This window comes from Hemiscyllium ocellatum, chromosome 3, assembly GCF_020745735.1.
Source record: "Hemiscyllium ocellatum isolate sHemOce1 chromosome 3, sHemOce1.pat.X.cur, whole genome shotgun sequence".
NCBI classification, from domain to species: Eukaryota; Metazoa; Chordata; class Chondrichthyes; order Orectolobiformes; family Hemiscylliidae; genus Hemiscyllium; species Hemiscyllium ocellatum.
Window position 1 is genome coordinate 83,615,713 of NC_083403.1, and position 27,178 is coordinate 83,642,890.

The window sequence follows — 27,178 nt, forward strand, 5'->3', positions numbered from 1 at the left end:
TTGTGCCAAAATCAGACAAAACTATACCACGCATTAGTGAAGTATAGCTTCAGACATACACAACATCTTACTTTTAATCTAAAAGATGATTTATCATTAGATGATTTATCTATTCAGATGTCATATCTGCATTCTGGTACTCAAGGTTCCTTGTATCAATACTTGATAGTGTGAAGTGAACACCAGACATTTCTACATAATAAGCAACAGCAGCATATAGGAGCTTTAAAAAATCTCTTGGTCCTTCACAGGGACATTATAAAATGAAGTATGACACAGTCACACAGGAGGTATTGGGTCAGATGAACAAGACAAGTGTTTCAGGACAGTGGGCTATAGAGGTGGAAATATGTAGGGAGGGTATTCAAGAGTTTGGGTCCTAGGCAACAGAAGCATGGTGACAAGTGGTGAAGTGATTAAAATTAAGATATACAAGACTCAAAATTAGAGTAGCAAGGAAATGCCCGAGTTATGGGGTTGGAGGAGATTATGGAAATAGGGAAGGATGAAGCTGTGGAGAGATTTTAAAACTAAGATGAGGATTTTAAAATCAACATGTTGTCCAGCCAGGAACCAATATAGGTGTTAGCGAGCCCAGGAGTGATGAGGAGGATGGGAATGGAGAGATGTAAATGGAGACATGGGCAAAAGATTTTGGATGGCCTCAAATTTATGGAGGATAGAATATTGGAGAACAGCCAGTAGTGCCTTGTAGTAGTCCTCTCTAGAAGCAACAAAGTCATGGATGAGCATTTTAGCAGTAGATGAACAGAGGTGAGCAAAGTCTGTTGATAATATTAGGTGAACATGGACAATATTAATGATGACGTGAACAAAAGATTGAACCTTATTATGGGATTAAATATGACACCTAGGTTGGAAATAGAATGACTTAATCACAGCCAGGTGTCAGGTGGAGGGCCGGAGCCAAAAACCATAGGCCTTTACATTGGGGACTGAAGTAAGAGTGAGTTTTTGTCTTTTACCCTTCCATGTGAAATGTCTTGTAAGCCTGACATCTTTGAGATAGCACTTTCTGCTGTGATAACTTAAAAAGTTATGACACAAATGACAAAGGGAGGTGTGCTATGACAGTTCTGTGTAGGATGGAGGATTTTTGAATACATAGATTGATAATTGATGCTAAGGACACTTTTTATTAGAATACCGACAGATCAAAAAAACTATGTTAGTGTATTAAGACATGACAACCAATGGTTGCATAGCGTTGCTATTGCTATCGCTATCACAATGATCATTAAAACAAATAATGTGGAAGTTCAGGAGCAGTACTCAAGTGAAAACAACAAACTGCAAACCTATGATATGTAGCTGAGAAGAATAACTGTAAATTTCAGCAGCCACATTCCTATCAATCAGAATACTTTGCATTATACTACTATGCAATTTTAATTTTATTGGGATTATGTTTTTGTTCCTAATATTTTGTTGAGATTGCATTTGATTCCTTTATGATAAAATGTGTACCAAATCAATAAAGTAGGCCTATAGACTTTTTGCAGAACTTTTGTTTTCAGCCTCCGGTGATATACAGTCTATGGGGAGCTAAGGTATCAGCTGTTCTTCAACAAATAGTGAAGGATGTTCTAACAAAGACTCAGCTGTTCTTTATTAACAGAGAATGCAAAGACAGATAGAATCTGTAGTTAATATAAAAGCACAGTAGTTATTTTGTTATCACAAGCAACGTCTGCCACACAGTTCATTTGAAACCAGAATAAAGACGCTACCTTTACATCCAAACCAAAAGGAACTGCATTAGGTTTTGAGAAAATAATGCATTGATAGTGACACTTTGATAGCATCACATTCTTTGGATCAAAATGGAGTCATAGGTAGATAGGATTGGAATGGGAGAGGGAGCCCAGAAGTTTATAGGAATTGGGAGGTCATGTTGCAGCTCATGTAGGACATTGGTTCGGCCACTTTTTGGAATATTCTGTGCAGTTCTGGTCTCCCTCCTGTCAGAAGAATGTTGCGAAACTTGAAAGGGTTCAGAAAAGATTTGCAAGGATGTTGCCACGGTTGGTGGGTTTGAGCTTCAGGTAGAGGCTGAATAAGCTGGGACTGTTTTCCATGTAGCCGAGGGATGCTCATATAGAGGTTTATAAATAGACAAGGTATTTTCCCAGGGGTGGGGGACTCCAAAAATAGAGGGCCTAGGTTTAGGATGAGAAGTAAAAATTTGAAAGGGATCTAAGGGGCAACATGTTCACACAAAGGGTGGTGCTTGCATGGAATGAGCTGCCAGAGGAAGCGATGGAGACTGGTAAAATTACAACATTGAAAAGGCATCTGGATGGGTATATGAATAGGAATAGTTTAAAGGGATGTTGGCGAAGTGCTGACAAATGGGCCTAGATTAGTTTAGGGTATCTGATTGGCATGGACAGGTTGGACCAAAGGGTCTGTTTCCATGTTGTACATCTCTATATTTCTAAATGTACATCAAATCTGCAAGTTACAGGTCTTTTGTGTGCTGCTGTTCTTTACATTTGAAGTTTGAGTCTACTGATGAAAGTATTTGAACCAATAACAAAACTGTTTGAGGAGCATTCAGCTAAGTTTACCTTTCTGACTTAGAAGGCAAGAATTTGAACATGTTCAAGTGAAGCTCAGATACTAAAGGTTGCTTGGTCATTTAAGAAGGAATCTCCTTCTGTATTTTTGATACATTAATATATGATTACAAGGAGCAAAATAATACTCTATTAAAAATGGATTCCAGTATTAAGTATTTTAAAATAAGTTATTATGAATAACAGAGCATGAGTTCAACCATAGGAACAAAATTAGATAGCCTGTCTGCTAATATCTGGAGAAACCTCAGTTCTGGCAATATAATGAAACTGGACATTGGATCAAAATTCTGAAGAAAGTTATCTTTGTGTCAATGTATTTGCATAAAATGTAGTAAAGAAATCATGAGTCTTTTTTAAGTAGATTAACAATTTAACTGAGCTAGTTCACATAGCATTTTATTCTAGCATGTTAACCAATGAGCTGAGAACAGTGATCAGTGGAATTTCAATCCCTTTGAGAATATGAGAATAAACATGTGTAAGCTGATTCATTTGGGACCATAAGCCCATCCCTTTTTACTTAGAGGTTGTTTGAATCATTGTCATAGCAATCTAAATAAATTGCAACTGGTGTGGTCTGGTGGACATCTGGGGCAACATTTTTTAAGATTAAACCGACATTTCCAATACGTTACATTTGAATTGTTAGAAATGAGTTCTAGTGATCAAGAATAGAAGGATGCTATGTGCACAGTTTTCCAATGTGAGTTTATTGTTGCCATTTTCAGCACCAGATGCACATAAAGATATACAGGGGGAACCCTGTGATGGGAGGGGAAATTTTCAGGTAAGTGAATTGCAAAGCAGTAGGACTTAAAAATAGATGGGGTGTTGAAACAATAGTCTGAAAGCTTGATTGGTCAGCTCAAAATGCATATCAGCCAATTAACAGCTTTTAAAGAGACCAAGAGAAGGAAGTGACAAGAGAGTTACAGAAACTCAAGGTTCAGGTGTCAGTTTGCAAGCAATTGATGCCATTTCCTAGTTTCAGCGTCCCTGTTTGAGTGTTGAAATATAATGAGGTAGTTTCCAAGATCCACTACTTCTGAGTTACTTTCAAAACATCATCCCTGTGAGTTGTTATTATAAGGAGATTCTACTAGTTTTTAGGCCGCACCTTGCTGTCATTCAATAATCTGTTCCATGCTGCTTGATAGTTTTAAGTGTCCTTTTATCTGGCTGTACTGACTCCACCTCTATGCAAACAATGTTCCACTGTCCTTGACAGTTAAGTACACCAGTGTCTGCACATTGGCTACAATCTCAAAGTTCCTTGTGACCATATCAGCATGTTGGTATTCATCAGCCTGGCAAGCTTGCTTTAATGAATGTCAGCCGTGCCTTCAGTGCCAAGTGAGTGGATGCAAGAAAGATCTAATATTAGTCTTGTGGATGTTCAAATATCTTGAGTGAGTCTGCCATATCCACTACTTTTGGGAATATACGTGTTCACCTTTATTAATTATCATCATCATCATTAATCATTAAAATGTCAGTGAACATAGGCCACTTCGTGTTAGACTGTGTGACTGTGCCATTGTGCAGTTCTCCTCCTTCTAAAATCCTCCATTTGTGAGATTCAACTGCATGGGAAACCCATTGGTATGCGGGAGGCATAAAAAAAACATGATGTAAGTGTTAGAAATGGATGTGGAGCAGGTCTTGGTAACTAGAACTCATCATTGAACAATGTATGTTATAGAAAGAGCCAGGAGACCTTGGAGTGAGTACTTAGACATAATATCACTTACCCATCAGCACTGATAGCTACAACATTTTAATTAAAATTACTTGTATTCATATAGTGCCTTCCACAAATTCAAGACATTACAAACCTCTGTAGTCAATTACATACTTTTCGTTGTGTGGTTACTCTTATAAATAAGGGGTGCCACAACCAATTTGACTCAGGAAGAGTCCACAAACAGCAATATATTAATGACGAGGTAGCATGTTTTATTAAAGCTGGTTGAGAGATAAGTGTTGGCCAGGGTACCAGGAAGAACTTCCCTGAACTTCTTTGAATAATATAACAATATATTTTACAAGAATATAAATTTCTTATGGGTAAGACACATATAGACAATAAAGCCAACAGAAAATAGTATTTTTCCAGAAGAATGAAAATGACTTAGAAATGGCTGGAGTGCACATATCTTAAAGCTATTGGATCTTACCTAGTCTTTTCCTCATACTTAGCAGAATCTACCAAAACTGGACATCTATTTAATGTAGTCGTAATTAGGAAAAGATCTTGCATTCTCAAATGTGACTTCATTGCAAATAATGTGGAAATTGATGTTTTTTTGTTATATACTTTGCAGACAATATATAAATTACTGTTTAATTCTCCTGCAGGCTGGCATTGATGGAGAGAGTATTGGTAATTGCCCCTTTTCTCAGCGTCTCTTTATGATTTTGTGGCTGAAAGGTGTTGTGTTCAATGTCACAACAGTTGACCTAAAGAGGTAAGGGATTAAAGTTTACTTAAAATAAATTCTAATGCAGATCACATGCCACTTAACAAATCAGATGCATTTGAAAAGAACTATAAACATTTATAAAGAGATTATTCAAGCATTTTGCTTTTGTAAAGACACCATTTTTAAATCTTGGATTGTCCCTTGATATCTCATTCTGTCTTCTATTTGGCATCCACTTCTGCTGGCTGTTACCCCATCCTTCAGCTTCATTATCACTTAGCCCTGTCACTAACAATAAGCTCAATCAGCTGCCTGCGTCCTGATCTTTGGAATTTTTGAGTACTATTTCTTTTTCCTCTTTTAAAATTGTCCTGGAAATCTCTTTTCAGTTAAGCATTTGTGCACCTGTCTTAAACTCTCATAGATTGTTGTTACTCCAAACACTTTTCCGCTGGTGTTGTTAGCTGTCACTTTTTTAGTATTGCTCTCAAATACTTTTTTCCCTTTTGGTTAAGATGCAGACATCCTGGTTGAGTTTTTTTTTTCATTTGTGGAAAAAGGGTGCTGAGGCCACTTTAAAGCTGACCCAGTAAAATGATGCAAACATTAGAGAAAAGACACTGAATTCCATTGGTTAAACACAAATGTTATTCAGTGATTCCATTTGTATGTTTCTATGTCCTCTGTCCATACCACTCCCCTCACTGCCGTCCAAGGCCCCAAGGGATCCTTCCACATCCATCAGTAATTTAACTGCACTTCTACCAATGCCATCTACTGCATCCGTTGCACCCGGTGTGGTCTCCTCTACATCGGGGAAACAGGACACCTTCTTGCGGATCATTTCAGAGAACAGCTCTGGGACACCCACACCCACCAACCCCATCACCCCATGTCTGAACGCTTCAACTCCCCCTCCCACTCCATCAATTACATGCCGGTCCTGGGCCTCCTCCACCACTAAACCGTGAACACCCGATACTTGGAGGAGGAAAGCCACATATTCTGCCTTGGGACCCTGCAACCACACAGGAAAAATTGGATTTTAACACTATCCTCATCTCTCTTCCCCCCACATTATCCCAGTACCAAGCCTGCAACTTGGCACTGCCCTTCGGACCTGTCCATCAGTCCCCCTCTGACCTATCATCTACTCCCTCACCTTCATCCACCTGTCACTTTCTCAGCTACCTTCCCCCAAACCTCACCCCCTCCCATTTATCTCTCGGCCCCAACCCACAGATCTCATTCCTGATGAAGGGCTTATGCCCAAAACATCAATTCTCCTGCACCTCGGAAGTTGCCTGACCAACTGTGCTTTTCCAGCACTACACCCCGACACTGTCAGTGAGTCCATCTCAAGTCATTTGACTGAACTCACCAGTTCAATGCTGGGTAGCTGTTTGAGGTTCTGCATAATAATGAGGCTTTCAAGCTCAATGAGAAGTAGAATCTTACTGCTAACACCACATCTTCTGTCAGATGTATTATTGTGTACAATTCAGCAACAAGATCTGCACAGAAGAATTAAAAAATAAGGAGGCTACTGTATAAATTCTTCAAGTAAGTTGAAGATTTTTTTATAATTTGAAATAAAGTAAACACTTTATTTTCTACAGGTTTCTAAAATTAGCATTTTTTTTGTATTAGGTTAGTTAAAAATACCAGATATTTTGTCTGAACTTCTGAAAATTAGCCTGACAATTCCTGCCCAGAAGATTAAAAATTGGAGATAACACATGGGCTAATAACTGTGGCAAACCTAAAATTAATATCAGAGGTAAAAACAATGACTGCAGATGCTGGAAACCAGATTCTGGATTAGTGGTGCTGGAAGAGACACAGCAGTTCAGGCAGCATCCAAGGAGCAGCGAAATCGACGTTTCGGGCAAAAGCCCTTTGCTGCTCTTTGGATGCTGCCTGACTGCTGTGCTCTTCCAGCACCACTAATCCAGAATAAAATTAATATCAACAGAAAAAATGTACTGGAGACTAACAGAAGACAGATGTCAGGAATTGATGACCTTCATCTTCTGGTTCTAAGGGAGGCTGTTGCAGGGAGAGTTCTGGTTTTCCAAAGTTTTGTAGAGTGTTCCCAGTAGACTGAAAGCTAGCAAAATATATCACAGCGATGTGAGAAAGAAGAGGAGGACATCAGGAAAATTTTGAAATCCATTATTCAGGAAGTTTTAACATTCAGCCTAGGATATTATAATTTGATCTGGTAGAGTTATTATTGTTGAATGAAAGGGAAATTGTTTGTCAAATTTATTCTCATTTTTGAGGATGTAGTGACCATGGTAGATAAAGGTGGACCCAAAGATACAATATACATGGTTTCCAAAAGGCAGCTGCCACAGTAAATGTTAATACTAACGTCTCATGGAGTTGGCAATAATATATTAGTGTGGATAGCAGACTTGTCAATGGGCAGAAAACAAAGAGACAAATTTACAAGTTGCCAGCTATTCAGAGCAAAGAGCCACAGGGATCAGTGTTAGGTTATTTACAATCTGCTAATGTGTTAGATGAACAATTTGAGAATAACAGGTACATAGGAACAGGAGTAAACCATTCAGCCGTTTGAGCCTGAACCACTATTCAGTATAATGATTGCTTATCAAATAACGTTTAGTCAGCCCATCCCTATACTCTATTGCTAACCAGAAATATATCAATCTCAACTTCAAACATACTCTAAGACTGCACTCTCCTTTGGTAGAGAATTCCAAAAATTTTCAATCCTCTAAGTTTAAAAATAAATTCTCCTCATCTCAGACCTAAAGTGGCATTGCCGTTCATTGTACCCATTAATTTAGAGCCCTCCCCCCCCCGCCCCCCAAACAGGGGAAACACCCTACTTGCATCTACCCTATCTCTTTTAATATTTTTTAGGTTTCAATTAAATCACCTCTCCTCCTTTGAAACTCTAGAGAACACAGATCCAATGTTTATAGGATTGTCCTGCCATTTTGGGAACAAGTCTAATAAGTTTTTATTGCATTCCCTCCTCGCCCTGAGGTAAGGAGATCAAACTTCCGATGTGGTCTACTAAGCTTCTTTTACATTTGAAGCAAGACTTTATTATTCCTGTACTCAAATCCTCTTATAATAAAGGATAATATTCCATTAGCCTTCTTAATAACTTGCTGCACCTACATGTTAACCTTCAATTACTCATGAACAAGGACCATTTGTACACATACATTTTCTTACTTCTCACATTTAAGAATTACTCTACATGTCCGTTTATCCAAAGAAATTAGATAACACCACACTTATCCACATTAAATTCCACAGTCATGTTCTCATCCATTCAAAAGGCCTGTCCTAACACACTTTACATCTTCCTCCTAAGACATTCCCACTTTACTTTATATCACCCACAAAACTGAAAATATGCAAATTTAGTCCTCAATTCCAAATCATTAAAATGTATTGTGAACAGCTGGGTCCTAAGTACTGAACTTTGCAGTACCCACTAGTCACAGCCTGCCAGTACAAGAATAACTCATTTATTCCTACTGTTTTCTGTCTATTAGCCAATCATTAATCCATAATAGTACAATACCTTCCATCTCTTCTGACAATCTTAAATATACAATGGTCATCAACCATTCTTTGTCAGTTTTGATAGTAATATTGAATTTTTTGGAAGATCATCATCAATGATCTGGCTATATCTATAGCAACTTCCTTCACACTCTGGGACCTAGACTTTCAGAAACTTGACTGTACCTGTAGTGAATCCATATTTGTTGTAACCAATGTTGCTGCTATTTCTAGCAACTGTTGGGCCTTTCTTTAATGTATTCAGGTTTGATGTTATTCAAAGCTAGATGAAAAGGTAAGCTGGGAGAAGGCTGCGAAGAGAGAGACAAAATAAATGAATGATCATTAAGGTGGCAATTCGAAAATAATGTGGGGAAGTGTGAAGTTATTTAACTTGTAAAAAAATGTAAATGTTGATATTCAGAGGGGCTTTGATATACTCAGACAGAAGCAGTTTCCCCTGACTGGGGAACATGGACTATGGGAGCAATCCTCTGTATAAAGGGGTTGATCATTTCGGACTGAAATTAGGAAAAGATTTTCCAGTCAGAGGGTTGTGGATGCTCCATCACTGTGTTTAAGACTGAGATAGGTAGATTTTTCATAGGAATCAAAGAGTACAGGAATCGGGCAGGAAAGTGAATCTGAGGTAGATGATCAACAATTTCGATTTACGATTATCATTTGTTCCATTTCATTTTCCAATTACTGCCTGAAATTGTGTTTTTTTTTAAATTGGTTAACTATTTCAAGTTTCTACAACCAAAATAATATTCTTCAGCCTGAGCCCAGTTCACTTCAGAAAACTAAACAATTCGGAGCTGAGGGTTCTGCAATGTATCTGATTTATTTGCTATCTTTATATCCAGTAGTTGCAATTATTGATAAATTTTATTCCTTATTCATAGAAAACCAGCTGATCTACATAACTTAGCTCCTGGTACTCATCCTCCATTCCTGACATTTGATGGAGAGGTCAAGACAGATGTCAACAAAATTGAAGAATTCTTGGAAGAGGTACTATGCCCACCAATGTAAGTACATAACACGTCATCTTTAATTTCACACAGTTAACCCTGGTTCTAGAATCCCTCTGCATTTCAGGACTCTACACTCTCTCAGCATTGAGATAATACACTTCTATTTTATTGAGTTTGAGAAGATTTGTAGCTCAGGTTGAGGTTCTGGATGTAGGTTTGCTCGCTGAGCTGGAAGGTTCATTTCCAGACGTTTCGTCACTCTACTAGGTAGCATTTTCAGTGGGCCTCCAAACGAAGCACTGTACATGATTGCTGCTTTCTATTTATATGTTTGGGTTTATTTGGGTCGATGATGTCATTTCCTTCAGTGATGTCATTTCCTGTTCTTTTTCTCAGGGGGTGGTGGATGGGGTCTAACTCAATGTGTTTGTTGATAGAATTCCAGTTGGAATGCCATGCTTCAAGGAATTCTCGTGCGTGTCTCTGTAGACTACTCAGACCCCTTGCATCATGGTAGCCTACAAACCCACCAACACACTAAAACAGCAGCTAATGAACTAGAAAGATCCTATACAGACATCAAGCAAAACTAATGTAATTTACAAAATACTGTGGAAGAACTGTAACAAACACTACATTGGACAAACAGGCAGAAAACTAGCTGCCAGGATACATGAATATCAACTAGCCACAAAACACCATGATCCTCTCTCACTAGTATCCATAAATACAGATAAGGAAGGACACTACTTTGACTGGGACAACACATCCATCTTAGGACAAGCCAAACAGAGACACGCAGAGAATTCCTAGAAGCATGACATTCCAACTGGAACTCTATCAACAAACACATCGAGTTAGACCCCATCTACCACCCCCTGAGAAAAAGAACAGGAAATGACATCACCAAAGCAAATGACATCACCAACCCAAATAAACCCAAATATATAAATAGAAAGCAGGAATCATGTACAGTGCTTTGCCTGGAGGCCCACTGAAAATGTTACCTAGTAGGGTGACGAAACATCTGGAAATGAACCTTACAGCTCAGCGAGCAAACCTACATCCAGAACTTCTATTTTATTCTTTGGGGAAAAATAGAAAATTTTACACTTTTCTGTTATACTTTATTTGCCAGATCTTTGCCCAATCACTTAAGTTACCGATTTCTATTTCTATGCTCCTCATGTCCTTTTCACAATTTTCTTTCCTTTTTAATTTTACATCATGAGTAAATTTATCAACCATAGCTTTGGTTTCTCCATCCAATGTGTTTATAAAAATTGTAAAAGGTTGAGGCACCAGCACTGATCCATGTGGCACACCAATATTTGCTTCTTGTTAGCCAGTCAATGTGTTGCCTATATGAATGAGCTCCTATTTTCCTCAATAGCCTTTGATGTGGCCCCAAATCAAAAGCACAAAGTAAGTACAGTATATTTATTGTTCTCCTATATCCACAGCATATATTAATCTTCAAAGATCTCCAGTAGAGTGGTTAAACATGTTTCCCCTTGATAAAACTCTGATGCTGCCTGATTTTCTTGGTCAGGTGGTGTCCTGCCTTAACATCTTTAATAATAGTGTCTAACATCTTTCCTCTGACAGATTTTAAACCATTTGGCCTGTAGATGGTTATTTAAAGTTAGCAGTGTGAAAAATGGACAGCAGAACCTGTTGGAAGCTAGGAACAATTGTGGACTGTTTGCAAAAAGGACTGTGGTTCTGTGGATAGTTTTGTCCCCATCCTTTTAGGAATAAAAGAATACATGTCCAATTTCCTATCTAATGGAAACTTCCCACAATAGAGGGAATTTTGCAAAATTGAAATCAACACATCAATGATCTCACGAGCCACTTTTTTTTAACAGATTGACGTTCATCAGGACTGGGAAACTCGTCAGCCGAGAGTCCAGTCAATTTGCTTAGTACGACTTATTTGATTTTTGTTTTAGTTTATTGTAGTCACTGGTACCAAGTACAGTGAAAAGTGTTGTTTTGTGAGCAGTACAGGCAAAAGCGAACAAGGACATACATATCATAGGGTACTTAGACAGAGGGAGGCATACAGGTTACAACTGCACCTGAGCCTGTTTGGATTTTCTTTGGGTCCTCTTGTTTCCTCCCACAGTCACAAGATGTGCAGGTTAGGTGGATTGGCCATGATTATGAGGTTACGGGATTAGGGTGAGGGAGTGAATCTGAGTGTAATGCTCTTTCGAGCATAGGTGGACTCGATGGGCCAAATTGCCTGGTTCCACACTGTAGGGTTTCTCTGAATAATGGTACAATTATATATGCATGAATAATTTAACGAGAGACTTTAAGGTCTCTGTGACATCAACAGATTGCTATTTGACTGCTGCGATATGTGGACACAATGTCTGGAATGCCCCTTTTGTGATTTGAAAAAAAGCAATAAACTACCTGAGACAGGTGTCCCATTCTTCATCTTGTGCTAGTGGAAAATTGATGACGATAAGGACAACATTTTATTAGACAAAATATTTTCCTCTGTTTTTCTTTTGATTAACTGATTACGAATGGATGTCGCTTGAAAATGGATTAGAGTAGCTTCAAGTAAATATTTTATGCCATGAGTGAAGTTTTTTATAGTTGATATAATACCATTAAACTTCAACCAGGGCCGTATGTAATACCTAAAATGGTTATATAGGTATAAAATTTCCCCCAATTTCGCATTAGAACTTTAGCAGAACATTGGTGATAATGCTAAAGCTAGGAAAAGATGTTTCTTTCGGATTTCCTCTTAAGGTCTGGGAAATTCTACCCAATTTACTTTTATTAAGAACTGTGAGAATGAATAGGACACCTGAGTTTGATTTTAATGGCAAATTAATTTGTTGTTCTTCTATTTTGAAAAGATGCTTCTCATCGTCCCTGTTAGATGATTTCTAGTTTTGGATCTTTTTCTTCTCTGACATTTTCTTCTCCTCACCTGACTTTTATTTGTGCATTTATAACAAAGATCATTGCATAGAAATGAGGAAATGTCTCAATTTTTCTTTTTCTAATGATGGAAACGCTAAGGTCATCTAGCACCATTCAATACTGAAATTGAAGTTCTGACAACTTAACTTTGTGGATTGGTTGGTCACTGGGAGAGAAATAAAACACAGTTACCAGACTGTATTCTTTCCCTTTTTTTCTAGGTTTTCTCATCTGTTCCTAGATGCCAATATTGCTCACTGCTGACCACTCTGTGCTCCTCTGTGTTGAATCAGAAAGTGTAGTGAGGGCACAGAATGAACTTTAATGCATCACACTAAAAGTAGCTTAGCATCAACACTACAGATCGAGCTGATTAATGTTTTCAAGGACATTGATGCATGGCTAGGTATGCAGAAGAGTGAGGGAAACCACAAGAAACAAACGCATTTTTGAATTCATCCTCACCAATCTGTCTACCATAGATTTATCTATCCATGATCATATCAGTAAGAGTGACCACTGTTCAGTCTTTCCAGAGAGAAGTCCCATTTTCTCATGAAGATACCCTCCATCATGTTGCTCGGCACTACTGCCAAGCTAAATGGGATAGCTTTCAAACAGATGTAGCAACTCCAGACGGGCCATTCATGAGTGCTATTGGCCACCAGCAGCCACAGAATTGTACTCAAAGGCAATCTGCAACCTTATGGCTCAGCATTTTCCCCTACTCGGACATTACCATAAGACAAGGGAGAAACCCTGATTCAATGCAGAGTGCAGGGGCTATGCCAAGAGCAGCACCAAGCATACTTAAAAATGAGGATAGGATAAAAATGTGGACTTCACCAGTTTCCTCATTTCCCCTCCCCCACCTTCCAGCACAGCACTGTCCCCATGACCTGTCCTATTTTCCAATCTCCCTTCCCACCTATGCGCTCCACCCTCCCCTCTGACCTATCACCTTCATCCCCACCCCCATTCACCTGTTGTACTCTTTGCTACATTCTCCCAGCTCCCTCCTATTTATCTCTCCATTCTGGAGACTCCCTGCCTCCATTCTTGGTGAAGAGCTTTTGCCCGAAACGTTGGTTTTCCTGCTTCTCGGATGCTGCCTGACCTGCTGTGCTTTTCCAGCACCATTCTGATCTAAACTCTGGTTTCCAGCATCTGCAGTCCTCACTTTTGCCTACTTAAAAATAAGGAGTCAACCTAGCGAAGCTGCGACACAGGAGTGCTTACTGCTTATAATAATGGGTGGTCATGAAAGATGCAAATCTCACCAAACAATACCAAAATAGCTAGTATGTGTGAGATTGAAAGGAACTCATACTCGTGCATTGTTAGGTTTTCTATTGATATATCCCATTGAATTCAGTAGCAGGAGCTTTGCTTTGTATCAGACAAGATGCAGGGAGTGGGTGGTGCAGGGGTAGAGTGGTCTGTTGATGCTGACCCTGTTCATTTTCATTGCTGATGTTGGTCATCATACAGCAGACAAAATTTAAAAGCTGCAGTAATACTTAAATGTGAATTTTATGAATGCTGTTCTAATTTAAAAATGTGAAGTGAATCACCCTACGTACTATGATCAATTTGTACATTAGTGATGTTAGAAAAGGCGAGGGTATTCTGAATTTTTCAGTGATATGTGATTGTTGTTACAGACTTGCAGCTTAAATCCCTGTGGGAAAAAAAATCATAGTGTTTCTATGAATGTCACAACTACATGACAATTTCATGAATATGGTATATGTTGAATATGAGAATGCTAATAAGAATGGTCAAAGATCGATTTGTATCTTTTTTCAGGTACCCTAAGCTTGCAGCAAAACACCATGAATCAAATACTGCTGGAATTGATATCTTTGCAAAGTTTTCAGCATATATTAAAAACACAAGGATAAATGCGAATGAAGGTGAGAATTAAAGCTCATATTATTAGATTAGAGATTGTTAAACTTCAACATCAGCAAAATGTTACATGGACATTTAGATATTCCTTACATTTTAGCCTGTGTAATGAGACAGGAATAATTAAGTTGTCATAATTAGGGATCTTGTTGGAAGGAATGATCACAGTATGGCTGAATTTAGAATATAGATGGAAAGTGCAAAAATAAAATCCAATATCAAAACCCTGTGCATAAACAATGGAAACTACAATAGGATAAGGGCAGAGTTTGCTAAAGTGGACTTAAGCAAAGACTTTATGGTGGGATAGATGACTAACAGTGGAGCAACATTTCAAAGTGCTCAGCAAAAGTACATACCATTAAAAAAGGAGGGACTGTAAGAAAAGGGGTTGTCTGCCATGGGTGTCTAAAGAAATAAGGGAGGCAATCAAATTGAAAGAGAAGGCACACAAAGTGGCCAAGGTCGGTGGAAAACTAGAAGATTGGGAAAGCTTCAAACATCAACAGAAAGCCACGAGAAGCTACAAAGAGCAGTAAGATGGATTATGAGAATAAACTAGCTCAGAATATTAAAGACAGATAGCAAAAGATTCGATAAAAATATAAAATGAAAAACAGTAGCTAAAGTAAACATTGGTCCTTTAGAGGATGAGATGAGGGATTTAGTCATGGGATATGAGGAAATGGACGAGGCACTGAACAGGTATTTTCTGTTGGCAAAGAGACAAAGGTAGGTGACTACCTGGAAACAATCATTATCATGAAAGAGGTAGTGTTGGGCAAGCTAATGAAGCTAAAGGTAGACAAATCTCCTGGCCCTAATGGAATGCATCCCAGGGTACTAAAAGAGATGATGGAAGAAATAGCACATGTACTTGTGGTAGTTTTCCAAAATGCACTGGACTCTGGGTCATTTCCAGCAGATTTGAAAACAGCAAATATGATGCCAGTATTTAAAAAAGGAGGTAGACAAAAGATGGGGAAATATAGACCGGTTAGCTTAACTTCTGTAGTGGGGAAAATGCTTCAGTCTATTAACAAGGAAGAAATAGCAAGGCATCTCATTAGAAATTGTCCCGTTGGGCAGACGCAGCATGGGCTCATGAAGGGCAGGTCATGCTTAACTAATCTGGAATTCTCAGAAGACATTACAAGCACAGTGGAGAACGGGAACCCAGTAGATGTGGTGTATCTGGATTTCCAAAATGCATCCAACGAGGTGTCGCACAAAAGGCTGCTGCATAAGGTAAAGATGCAAGGCATTGCGGACATTGTATTAGCATGGATAGAGAATTGGTTAACTAACAGGAAGGAAACAGTGGGGGAAATTTAGTGTTTTACTGGTTAGCAATCAGTGACTATTGGTGTGTCTCAGAGATCAATGTTGGAACTGCAATTATTCACAATTTACATAGATGATTTGGAGTTGGAGGCCATGTGTAGTGTGTCATACTTTGCGGATGACACCTGAGATGAGTGCTAGAGCAAAGTGTGCAGAGGACTGTGAAGCTTTGCAAAGGGATATAGATAGTTTAAGTGAGTAGGTAAAGGTCTGGCAAATGGGATATAATGTTAATAAATGTGAAGTTATCCATTTTGTTAGGAATAACACTAAAAAGGACTATTATTTGAATGGCTGTGCAGACCTGGGTGTCCTTGTGCATGAATCACTGAAGGTTGGTCTGTAGGTGCAACAGGTAATTAAGAAGCAAATGGAATTTTGTCCTTCATTACTAAAGGGATTGAGTTTAAAAGCAGGGAGGCTATGTTGCAGCTGTATAGGGTGCTGGTGAGGTCACACTTGGAGTACTGGGTGCAGTTTTGGTCTCTTTAACTTGAGAAAGGATTAGATTAGGTTAGATTACCTACAATGTGGAAACAAGCCTTTTGGCCCACCAGTTCACACTGACCCTCCGAAGAGCAACCCACCCAGACCCATTCCCCTACATTTTCGTTGCTGTATTATATTAATAAAGTTAGAATCTTCAGGTTCAGTAAGTTAAAATGTGCAGTCTTAGTGTAACTCATTTATTGTTTAGGGTACTGGGCAGAGTTAACATGGATTCAGCTATTAAAATTCTAGCCAGCCCTTACTCGAGATCAAGGTTGATTATCATCAATTTTAACAAAATTTTTTTTAGATTACTTGGTGTGGAAACAGGCCCTTCAGCCCAGCAAATCCACACCAACCCTCAGACCGATTCCCCTACATTTACCCCGTCACCTAACACTACAGGCAATTTAGCATGGCCAATTCACCTAACCTGCACATCTTTAGACTGTGGGAGGAAACCAGAGCAAACTCACGCAGACACAGGGAGAATGTGCAAACTCCCCATCGACAGTTGCCCAAGATGAGAATTGTACCCAGGTCCCTGGTGCTGTGAGGCAGCAGTGCTAACCACGGAGCCACCATGGATGTACTGGCACTAGAGGGGTTGCAGAGGAAGTTCACAAGGTTGATTCCAGAGTTGAGGGGGTTGGCTTATGAGGAGAGACTGAGTAGACTGCGATTATATTAATTGGAATTTAGAAGTATGGGGGGATCTTATAGAAACACAAAATAATGAAGGGAGTAGATAGATAAGTAAAGAGGATGTTTCCACTGGCAGGTGAAACTAGAACAAGAGGGCATAGCCTCAAAATTACAGAGAGGAAATTTAGGACTGAATTGAGAAAGAACTTCTTCACCCAGAGGGTTGAATGCATGGAATTTCCTGCACAATGAAGTAATTGAAACTTCCTCAGTAAATGTTGTTAAAGCTAAAATGGGTCATTTTTTGAACAGTAAAGGAATTAAGGGTTATGGTGAGAGGACTGGTAAGTGGAGCTGAGGTTACAAAAAGATCAGCCATGATCTTATTGGATGGCGAAGCTGGGTCAAGGGGCCAGAAGGCCTACTCCTGCTGCTAGTTCTTCTGTTCTAACTTGGTGTGTATCTGTACTAAGCTGAAGAAAGACAATGAGGGAGAGTCTTCTTTGTTCAGTTTTCTAAAATAGAATGTGAATTTTGAGGTCACCAAGGATTTGTTTGGCAAGAAAAAACAAATGCAACTCAGTTACTCCTCTGAAACCGGTCATCCTGTAATATGTGTTTAAATGAACAGAAAATCCATGTTATTCTCAGGATGTCAACTGACAAGGGAGTTCTGGGAATCCATCAGGCACAAGATAATATAGGAGTTAGGACAAACCTTGTGCAGTCATCTTACACATATCATGTTATAGTACAATTTGACATCTGAAAATAGCTTGATTTTCTTTCTCAAAAGTGTTGCAGCGAGTTGAGAGAGGAAACTCTTGTAAGCAATGACATGGAGGCTTGGATTCTCTTGTACCCCCCTGCACAAGGAGAGGATTCACAATTTTATAAATTCTGTCCATTATTGTACAATGAAGAATGTAATTATTAATCTGAGGAACTGGATTATTGCATTTTAAAATTGGATAAACATAATCAGACTATGGTAAAATTGTAATTGTGTTGAATTGTGATATCTGTAAATCTGGTGTCCTCTTTGTATTTTTTTTGTTAAAATTAAGATCACAAGTTCATTAATATCTTAATTTTTCATGTCTTCACATAAATTTTCTGAATTTTCGCCACTAACATTTTTCTTACAACTTGCTAATTAAAGGATCAGTTCATAATTGTAGCCTTGTGTGTACTGACAGTCTTGAACTTCTTGTGTTGTACTTGAAGCAATTCACCTTTAATTGTCATTGACCTGCAACAACAGCTCCGCTAGGAAGGAAGTCAGTATAACTTCAAATAACAAAATGTGCATTAGCACAGGCTTCTCGTATCTGTTCCTAAGCATTACTTACATTTCAAAACTGCCAAAATATTCTTGGTAGCATTTGGAGGCAGTTGCCCATAAGTATTATACTAAAATCTAAAATTAGTGCATTTTTTTGTGTTAAATTTAGTTGAGTGCCTGACACGTGTAGAAATTCTGTTGTTTAAATGCGTCCAAGCTAGCCAACAACAGTCATTAATGAAGCAGTTGATGATATTTGGGTCTAGGACATTCTCCCAAGAAACTTCTGAAGTTGAGATAATTAGCCTCCAACAGCCAAGACCATCTTCAGCCAAAAGGAACGTTTCCCTCAATATTATTTTTAAAAATGTATTCATAGAATTTGGGTGTCATTGGCAAGACCAACAGTTATTATCCACTTTTTCAAATCTACAGCTACCTTAGATATATCAATGGCAGTTGAGAATCAATCATGTTGCTGTAAATCTAAAATCAATCCTAGTTCATAATTCGACAAGGACAGAGGATTTTCTCTTAAGGACTATAGTGACCAGATGATGCCATTACTAATATTAGTTTTTTTTTAAATTTCAGATTTATTTAAATAACTTAATTTAAATTTCCAGCAGCCATAGTGGGATTGAACACTTGTCTCCATGTCATTGGTCCAACAATTCAGATTACAACTTCAGTAGCATAACTACTAGGTTACTGAACCTGATTGACCTCAGTTTTACTGGGGCTCTTTGGTGCCAAACACCCAATTGCTAACTTGATGTCTGGTGTAATAGATTCACCTCAAATCTTCAAGGGTGTAATAAGGTCTGGAGCTGAGTCGTCCTGTGAGGAGCTTCTGTCAGATTCTCAGTTTTTTTGTGAGTATACAATGCTGAATAGTACTTTAAAGAAGCCCTTCCATTTATTTGATTATTGAGAATAAACTATTGGAGATATGATGACTGGATTGGACTTGTATTACTTTGTATAGACAGGATACGTTTGGGGCAATTTTAAAGTTTGTCAGGTAAAAGCAATTTTTTTTATTTTGGCCAGAAATATGGCTAGTTCTGGACATCTAGTCCAGCACTACTGCTAGGAAGTTATCAGAAGCCATAGCCTTTGCAGTATTCAATGCATTTAGTTGTTTCTTGATATGAGGACATAGTGATGTAATGGTAATGTCACAGGATTAGCAATCCAAACCTCTGGGCAAATGTTCTGACAACAATCTCAACGTGGCAGATGGTGAAATCTGAATTCAATAAAAGAAAATCTGGGAGCTAGTCTCATGGTGACCATGTAATCACATTCGATCGTTATTGAAGAGATTGTGTAGCAAGACTGCCAAGTGCTGATCTGATCAATTGGTTGTGGGATAACATAGCTCTGCCTGTAGCCTGCGACTTCCACTGTATTTTCTGCTCTTGCAGTCAAACTGGAAGTCAGTGTTGTTAATATCATTGTTGTACCCAGAAGGAAGTCAGCACCTATTTCAAACATAGACACACCACAATGCTACTGATGTTACCGTAGTGCACTAATTGGACCCTCTCCACTTCGTTTGTTGCCTAGTTAGCTACATCACTGGCCAAACCACTTGTAATTTTCCTCGTCATCTCTTTTTGGACCTTTCATTACCTTTCTCCTTGTACTCTGTACCCTTACTAGCAGAGTACATTAAATAGCCAGGGTGCAGGGCACTGAGTGACAAGGGAAAGTGAGAGTTCTGGAGCCTGATGGCTATTAATAGAATAAGTGGAGAACTAAGACCGTAAGAAATAGGAACAGGAGTAGGTTGTTTAGTCTGAACTGACATTCCTCACATCCACTTTCCTGCCTTTTCCCCATAACCCTTCATTCCTTCAATCGCAGACTTAAGTATACTTAAGGAGTCTGCCCACAGTTCCAAAGATTCTCAACTCTTTGAGAGATATTTCTCCCTAACTCAGTCTTTATTCTGACACCCTGCCGTTTCTATAAAGTCTACTGATTCTCCTCTATCCACTCTGGTTGAGACTTCGTCAAAGCCCTAATAAATTAATCAAGCATGATTTTCCTTCCAAGAAACCTTGCTGACTCTGCTTGATGAGATTACAATTTTCCAAGTGTGCTGCTATTACTTGCTTGATAATTGATTCCAATACTTTTTGGAAAATAAATGTTAGGCTAATCTGCCTATAGCTTTCCCATTTTTTGCCCTATGTACAGGTTGTAAATGAATATTGTTTTAAAGTAACCGAGAAGTTTGGTTCTTAATAAGGTGCCTTCAGCTCTTCATAAAACAATTGTTGTTCTGAAAGCATTGTAAGAATAATAGATCCAGCAATAGATTAGCAGGGTGTTTTGTGTCTATATTGAACCTGTGATTACCTCCAGCACAATAAATTTTTTAATTAAACTACAAAAAGGTTTTGGTACAGTTTGGTTGGGATGTCACAGAACTGAATCAACTGAGGAATGCCTGCAACTGATGATTAATATCCATGTCATGTTGGTAGTCATAGTACTATGTCCCTCTGATATCTGGAGATTTTATTTTGAAGTCTTGGAACAAGCATTTGTCCCATCACCAATTTACACACTTCTAATAGCTCTTTGTTTCTTGTTACATTCATGCTTCTGTGAATGTTGCAATTGTGATTGAAGATGAGTTGGAATTAAAGTGGATATTCCATCATAGATTCTGAACCAACCAGATGAGCTTGGAGAAAGAGAGGAGAAAAAGAGAGAGGGAGGGTAAAAAACAGCTAAATTAAAACAAAAACCATTTCATTCATTGAATTGAGAAGGAAGTAACTATGAGGTTAATCTCAGTTGTGCTGCCCAGCAAGAAATGGTGGATTACAATATTACCAAGGTTTGAAAATTTCAAAAGGTGCATGGCTTCTTGCTCTAAAGGTAACATTTTCTTTCTGTTAATGGTGGTGTTGATTGTCTGTTAGATTATGCTACTTCTAAATTGGTAAGTTGTTTAAATTACAAATTCAAGCTTTGATATCCTGAAAGCAGCCCTTAATTAGCTTTAGTATTCCTGCTCAAGTTAGGTTGCTACATTCCATTTTCATAAATTAACATGTAATTGAATGGACAAGTAATTTTAACTTCAATGATTGAGTGTATGAACAGGAAGGATTTAGAGGGATATGGGCCAAATGCTAGCAAATGGGACTAGATTAAGTTAGGATATCTGGTCAGTATGCATAGGTTAGGCTGCAGGGTCTGTTTCTTGCTATACTCTATGATTTCATAATGACTGTATGATTTCATAAACTAAAAATAATCCTACAGTGCCCCCTCATGCTATTGGAGGAACCTGCAATTCTAGTATACCTGCTGTCAATTAATATATTATTCTTGTTCAATTAAAATGGATCTTGATGCTTTTCTCTTTCGTTACTCTGTGAATGTCACAATAGTGATTTAAGATTAATTTGATTGGAGTGAAAATAAAAGTGGATAGCTCACCTTAGGTTCTGAACCAACTAATGAGCTTGATATGAGTGGTAAAAGAAGATTTTAATCATTGATATATACAGACAGGTTCAACAGCAAACTCTACTGACTTATTTGAATTATATGAAAATATAATTACTTGACAGCAATAAAGTTTTATAACTCCCAGTAACTGATTATTTGTAGTAGATTGATTAGGTTTCCTTAGTTGACTAAAAAAAACACAAACATGGTTATGAAAATTAGTTTTATCCTTTGGTTGCCACCTGGTCTACAGATATCTGATTCTTGAGAAACTAATATATCAAAAAACCCATTGAAACCACACTGAATAATCCAACATAAAGCATGATTGATAATTAATATCAAATTGCAATTTGTCATCTGTATAAATTTTCCACTAGGGAGAACATGCAACACTTAATGCCGTTGTAATATTGCGTTTGCCTGTTTTATACTGACAGTTTCCTTTTTTCCGTAAAATCAGAAGAAAAAAAGTAAACGTTTATGTTTTGTACTTGACTGCATCCAAGCACCAATAAAGTATTTAACTTCACTGAACATTGATAGCACCATTTATCAGTGTTATGATCGGTAAAAGCACTAGAAATCTTTGAAGGTGAACACTAAAATGCAACAAATTTCTTTTGCATGTTTAGCAGTTGGAATTGCATTGAATATTGAGATAATGCAGTGAAAGATTTTCCCTTGCAGTGGTTTCAGATCCATTGCCCTATCCTTACCTAATACCAATTGACTCCTAATGAAGTATTTATTTAGCATCATAGCACAGCTAAAACTATTTTCAAATATTCAAATTAGGTAGTATTATTTACAGGAGCATTCCAATTGGGTAAAATATCAATTCACTAAGTATTTGGACGTATTTGCATCTCTCTGTGTTTCACTTGGCACCGATAGAACTCAGATAGGAAAGCTAATGAGTCCTTTAAGCTGACAGATGTTACTGTTACCTCTTAATTTAGGAAAAGTAGTGAATCAACTAAAAAAAACCCTCAATTATCTGAACATAACTATTTGTGAATTCATTGTGAAAATCCAAATTCAAGCCACTCCAATTTTTAGCAGCTATTACAAATTATTGGTGCTAAGAGGAGACAAATAGTAACCTTGGCTGTAATCGCAACATTAAATTTAGGTCGATTTCACTTTGCTGATGGTTTATTTATTTATTTTAAAACACATACAATGGGCAGTTTAATTCTGATGGAGCCTTGAATGTGTGAAAGTTAGCAGTCATTCACATTACCATGAAATTGTTTTGGGTTAATATTTGATTCACTGTGATTAGGGATAGATGCAAGGAGATCAGTTTGATCATTTATAGATTTTATGTTGACATCAGTACTCCAGTACTATAGTATCTAATCCCTGTAAAAGAATTGCTTATAGGGATTTGGTTTATTAGTGTTTGATATTGGAATAATATTCCTGATGAAGGGCTCTGGCCCGAAACGTCAAATTTCCTGTTCCTTGGATGCTGCCTGACCTGCTGTGCTTTAATCAGCAACACATTTTCAGCTCAGTATTGGAATAATACTCCAGACCTATGAAGATTCAGATCCTTGAACACCAAACCAACCTTAACACTGTGGAATTTAAATTGATTCAATCAAATCTGGAATTGAGAACTATTATCTCTAATTGTGACAGTAGAACTATTGGATTGTTGTAATAACTTATCTGATCCATCAGTGCCCTTTAGGGAAGGGAGTCTCCTGTCTTTAGTTGATCAAGCCTGTGTTTGGCTTGTACAAGAATGGCCCTGATATTCCCATGATCAGACACTTGTTGGAGCTGTGGACTTGTTCAGATGACATGTAAGTTCCCCAAGCAATTGACTCTATGGGATTTGTTCCTCTGTCATTTTCAGGACTGGCAAGAAGTCTGATCAAAGCCCTGAAAGATCTGGATGGTTACCTGAACACTCCACTGCCTGAAGAGATTGATGCTGACTGTGTTGATGATGTCACCATATCCCATCGCAAATTTCTTGATGGCGATGAGTTCACATTGGCTGATTGCAATCTTTTGCCCAAGCTTCACATTGTGAAGGTAACCAATACATATGTATAAAACAAAACTCTGTAGGCCAACCTTTGTTTTAACAGTTGCTAAAGAATGTTCTAGCTTTGTTTTCCTGCTGTATATAGTCCTGTGTTTTGATGAGATTTTCCACATTTAATTCTGAACAATTTCGAAAGTTGGTGGTTATCTGTTATGATGCATGAGGCCTTTTTACACCATTTCTCCCACTGTTGTTTCCTGTATGTTTCTGCTAATGGAACTCTAAGTAAAAATAGAACGGTGCTGTGATTTTGGGATTACATGACAATAGTAACTGATGACTGAGTACTACCCCGGTGCTGAAGATTGTGTAACACTAAATTGCTTTATTTAGAACTATGGCAACATTTCTCAGAGATCTGAGCTCTCAGGATGTAGGAGCAAATGTTGGTGGACTCCAGCAGCACAAAATGGGGTCATGTGGCAGTTGTTATTTCACCAGAACAATTTTAATTAACTTGGAGAACATAGCCACGATTCTTAATATCAAACCAAGTAAAAGCATCAATGAGGTTAAGAAAAGTGTACACAAAGGCATTCTGTCAAAGCTTCAGTGAAAATACATCTGGATATGGTGAAAAAATCATAATCTGACTTGCCACAATTGCATTGAAATTGCCTATTTCAGCCCTTGCGCATGAAAATAAAAGGATATTTTGTTCTATTCTTGACCCTACACAATTTGTAAATTCTGCATCCCTGCACTTCAGTAAAGGAAAACGACAGAACACCAGTCTCTCTCTGGACTAGCACTCTAGCAACTTCCATTGATCGGGATAGGGGCACGCAAATACTGAAATTTCTATTCTTAATTAAGCAATTAACTGGAACTGTAGAGCCCATGCAGAAAACATCACCTGCACGTTACTAAACATTGAGAATGAGATTTTTTTTAAAAAGTAAATTTCTTTATGTTTGCTCATACAAAATGTTATTTGGAATGGAGAAGATCTGGAACTTCAACTAGTTAGAGAATAAAAGGAATCTCTCTCCAGAAAACCAACAACAAACAAAACCATTATTATGACCACAGTGAATTTCTTCAAGATAGAAGTAAAGAGGAATATTTTGACTAGTGGATGATGTCTGTTGCTTTTCAGGTTGTAGCAAAGAAGTATCGGAACTTTGAGATCCCAGCAGAAATGACAGGAGTCTGGCGATACCTGAATAATGCCTATGCACGAGATGAGTTCACCAATACATGTGCGGCAGACAGTGAAATTGAATCTGCTTATGCAGATGTGGCAAGACGACTTTCAAGATCTTAGATCGAAAATACAGTCATTAAGGATCAATGTTAATGCTACAAAATGGGCTCGTATCACAGGACTGCGTTTAATTGCCTTGGTTATTAAACCTAATCCCATTCGCTGACACTATAATATTTCAGCTGCTTGTTTTAGTTTTAAATAACATGATAAATTTCTAATCAAGCACTGAGCATAAATTAAGTGTGATGTTCCCCTGCCTGCCACACCCACCCTCCTGAATTAACGAGTGTCCATTGTTCATTTTTTGATGGAAGCTGTTTGGAGTTTATTGCCTAATCTTAAAATTACAGCTAACCTTTAGATTTACATTTCAAGGAACTGAGTTAATGTGACACTTCTTGCGATAGAAAAAGTGCTGCAAATTATAAAAATATCTGCAGCCATAATAATTCAATTTATTTTTCCAAAGCGTAAATTGACTGTTGAATTTGGAGCTCAAGTTGAGTCTTTATGAAACTGAAATAAATTTAGGCTGAGAATCCGCTGAATTAGGATTGGCTAGCCTAGTTAACTCAGACCTCACAAGCTTCAATCTCAGGCACGCAAAAATAAAACTTTAGTGATAACTGATTGGAGCCTTTTTTAAAATAAATTTCTTTAACATTTGATCAATCAGAATATTTGTAATTTTTTATGATACTTTAATTGTATCTCAGAGCCCGGTCAGTCTTAAATGAACCAAATATGACAGCTCCTTCTAAGGCATACAAGCCAAAATATTCAGTTATGCTTTTGAATGATGTTCCTATTTCATTTCAAGGCATTTTAGTGTTTTATTTCAACTCTGCATTGTCAGTGGAATTATTGAGGGGGTGTTTTCTTGTATGAATGCGTCCCATTTGTTTTTATTTTTCAGTCTTGTTTCTGAGCTTTGATCACTTAGATTAAATTAACTGAGGCCTAATATTACTTTGAAACGTACGTTAACATGAAAATAAGTCTATTATAGCTTTTCTGGCATTTTAAGTCCCAAAGCCCTTTACAGTATACCTAAGAAAAAGGTGTGGGATTAACAAAAGAAAAGTCTGCTATATCCCAGAAAGCAATTGAAATTTTTATGTTTTAGAGCTGCCAAATATAAATTAAATATTTTGCAGATAACATTAGGCATACTATTGGAAATCGAACAATTTCATAACTTATAGTTTCTAACCGTGTGTGGTATTAGTAGTGCATCTGTTGTGTTAAGAGAATTTTATTTGTCCACTATTTTACAAGAATAACAGGAAATGAGATGGCTGTAGCCCGCAACAGACATGAAACAGATCTTGTTTCTGTAAACTAACTGGGTGCTATCCCTTTTAGAACAGAGAGAGTTTCACAGAAAGCAAACCACCAGATACACAAATTTCAGGTGTGGGCAGGTTGTCTCATCTCCATTTTCCAGAATAAAGTTAAAGATGATTGATCAGAAATGATTTTGAAATGTGGGAATTTATTAACTAAAAACTAAAACAAGATTGTTATCTTTTTGTTAATTAAAAATCAGTGTTTGTATTAATGGCAAAGATTAGTGATGCTTCTTGTTATAGCATCAGCAAAATAGTACATAAATGATTAAATTGCGCCCTCGTGACTTTTTGAAAAATTAACTGTGGGTGATTTTGCAGACTGAACCATGATTTGTTGTAACTGAGCATCTAACAGTGTTTGGCATTTGTTTGACTTGCCCCAGCTCATTTAAGTTTTTTAGTTCTTTGCATTACAAGCTTTTGAAAGTTAAAGCCGATTACAGTGCAGTGAGGGAAACTGAGTATCTGTGACCTGACTGAACAAGATTGGCGGAGTCAGTGTTGGACTGGGTTGGAGAAAGTTAAAAAGAAAATCACACACCACCAGGTTATAGTCCAACAGGTTTATTTGGAGGTGCGAGCTTTCAAAGCACTGCTTCTTCATTCAGGTGGTTGAAATTAAATTCCCACCTGATGAAGAAGCAGTGTTTCGAAAGCTAGTGCCTCCAAATAAACCTGTTGGACTATAACCTGGTTTTATGTGATTTTTAACTCTATCCATCTCCTTAACCATTGACATTGAAGCATTATGAGATTAACAGCTCAAAGACTGACAAGGAAATGTAAGATAGAATGAATGAAATCAAGTGTCAAATCAGGTACAAAGTAATATTGTGGGAAAGAATGAATGGATAAAGAGAGAAAAACATAGATTTATTTTAGAAAAACAT

General features: G+C 37.8%; 1 protein-coding gene across 3 annotated transcripts in view; it reads left to right on the top strand.

The window, feature by feature from the left end:
• The window catches only part of LOC132806563 (chloride intracellular channel protein 5-like), a 111,854-nt gene extending 84,994 nt beyond the window's left edge, over positions 1-26,860 (top strand). For all 3 annotated transcript variants that reach the window (XM_060821257.1, XM_060821256.1, XM_060821255.1), the window contains exons 2-6: positions 4,962-5,071; positions 9,487-9,612; positions 14,320-14,426; positions 23,532-23,713; positions 24,826-26,860. In XM_060821257.1, coding sequence (XP_060677240.1) covers positions 5,016-5,071; positions 9,487-9,612; positions 14,320-14,426; positions 23,532-23,713; positions 24,826-24,993 — 639 coding nt within the window. In that variant the 5' untranslated portion in view covers positions 4,962-5,015 and the 3' untranslated portion in view covers positions 24,994-26,860. The remainder of the gene's footprint in view (positions 1-4,961; positions 5,072-9,486; positions 9,613-14,319; positions 14,427-23,531; positions 23,714-24,825) is intronic.
• The last annotated feature ends 318 nt before the right edge of the window (positions 26,861-27,178 follow it).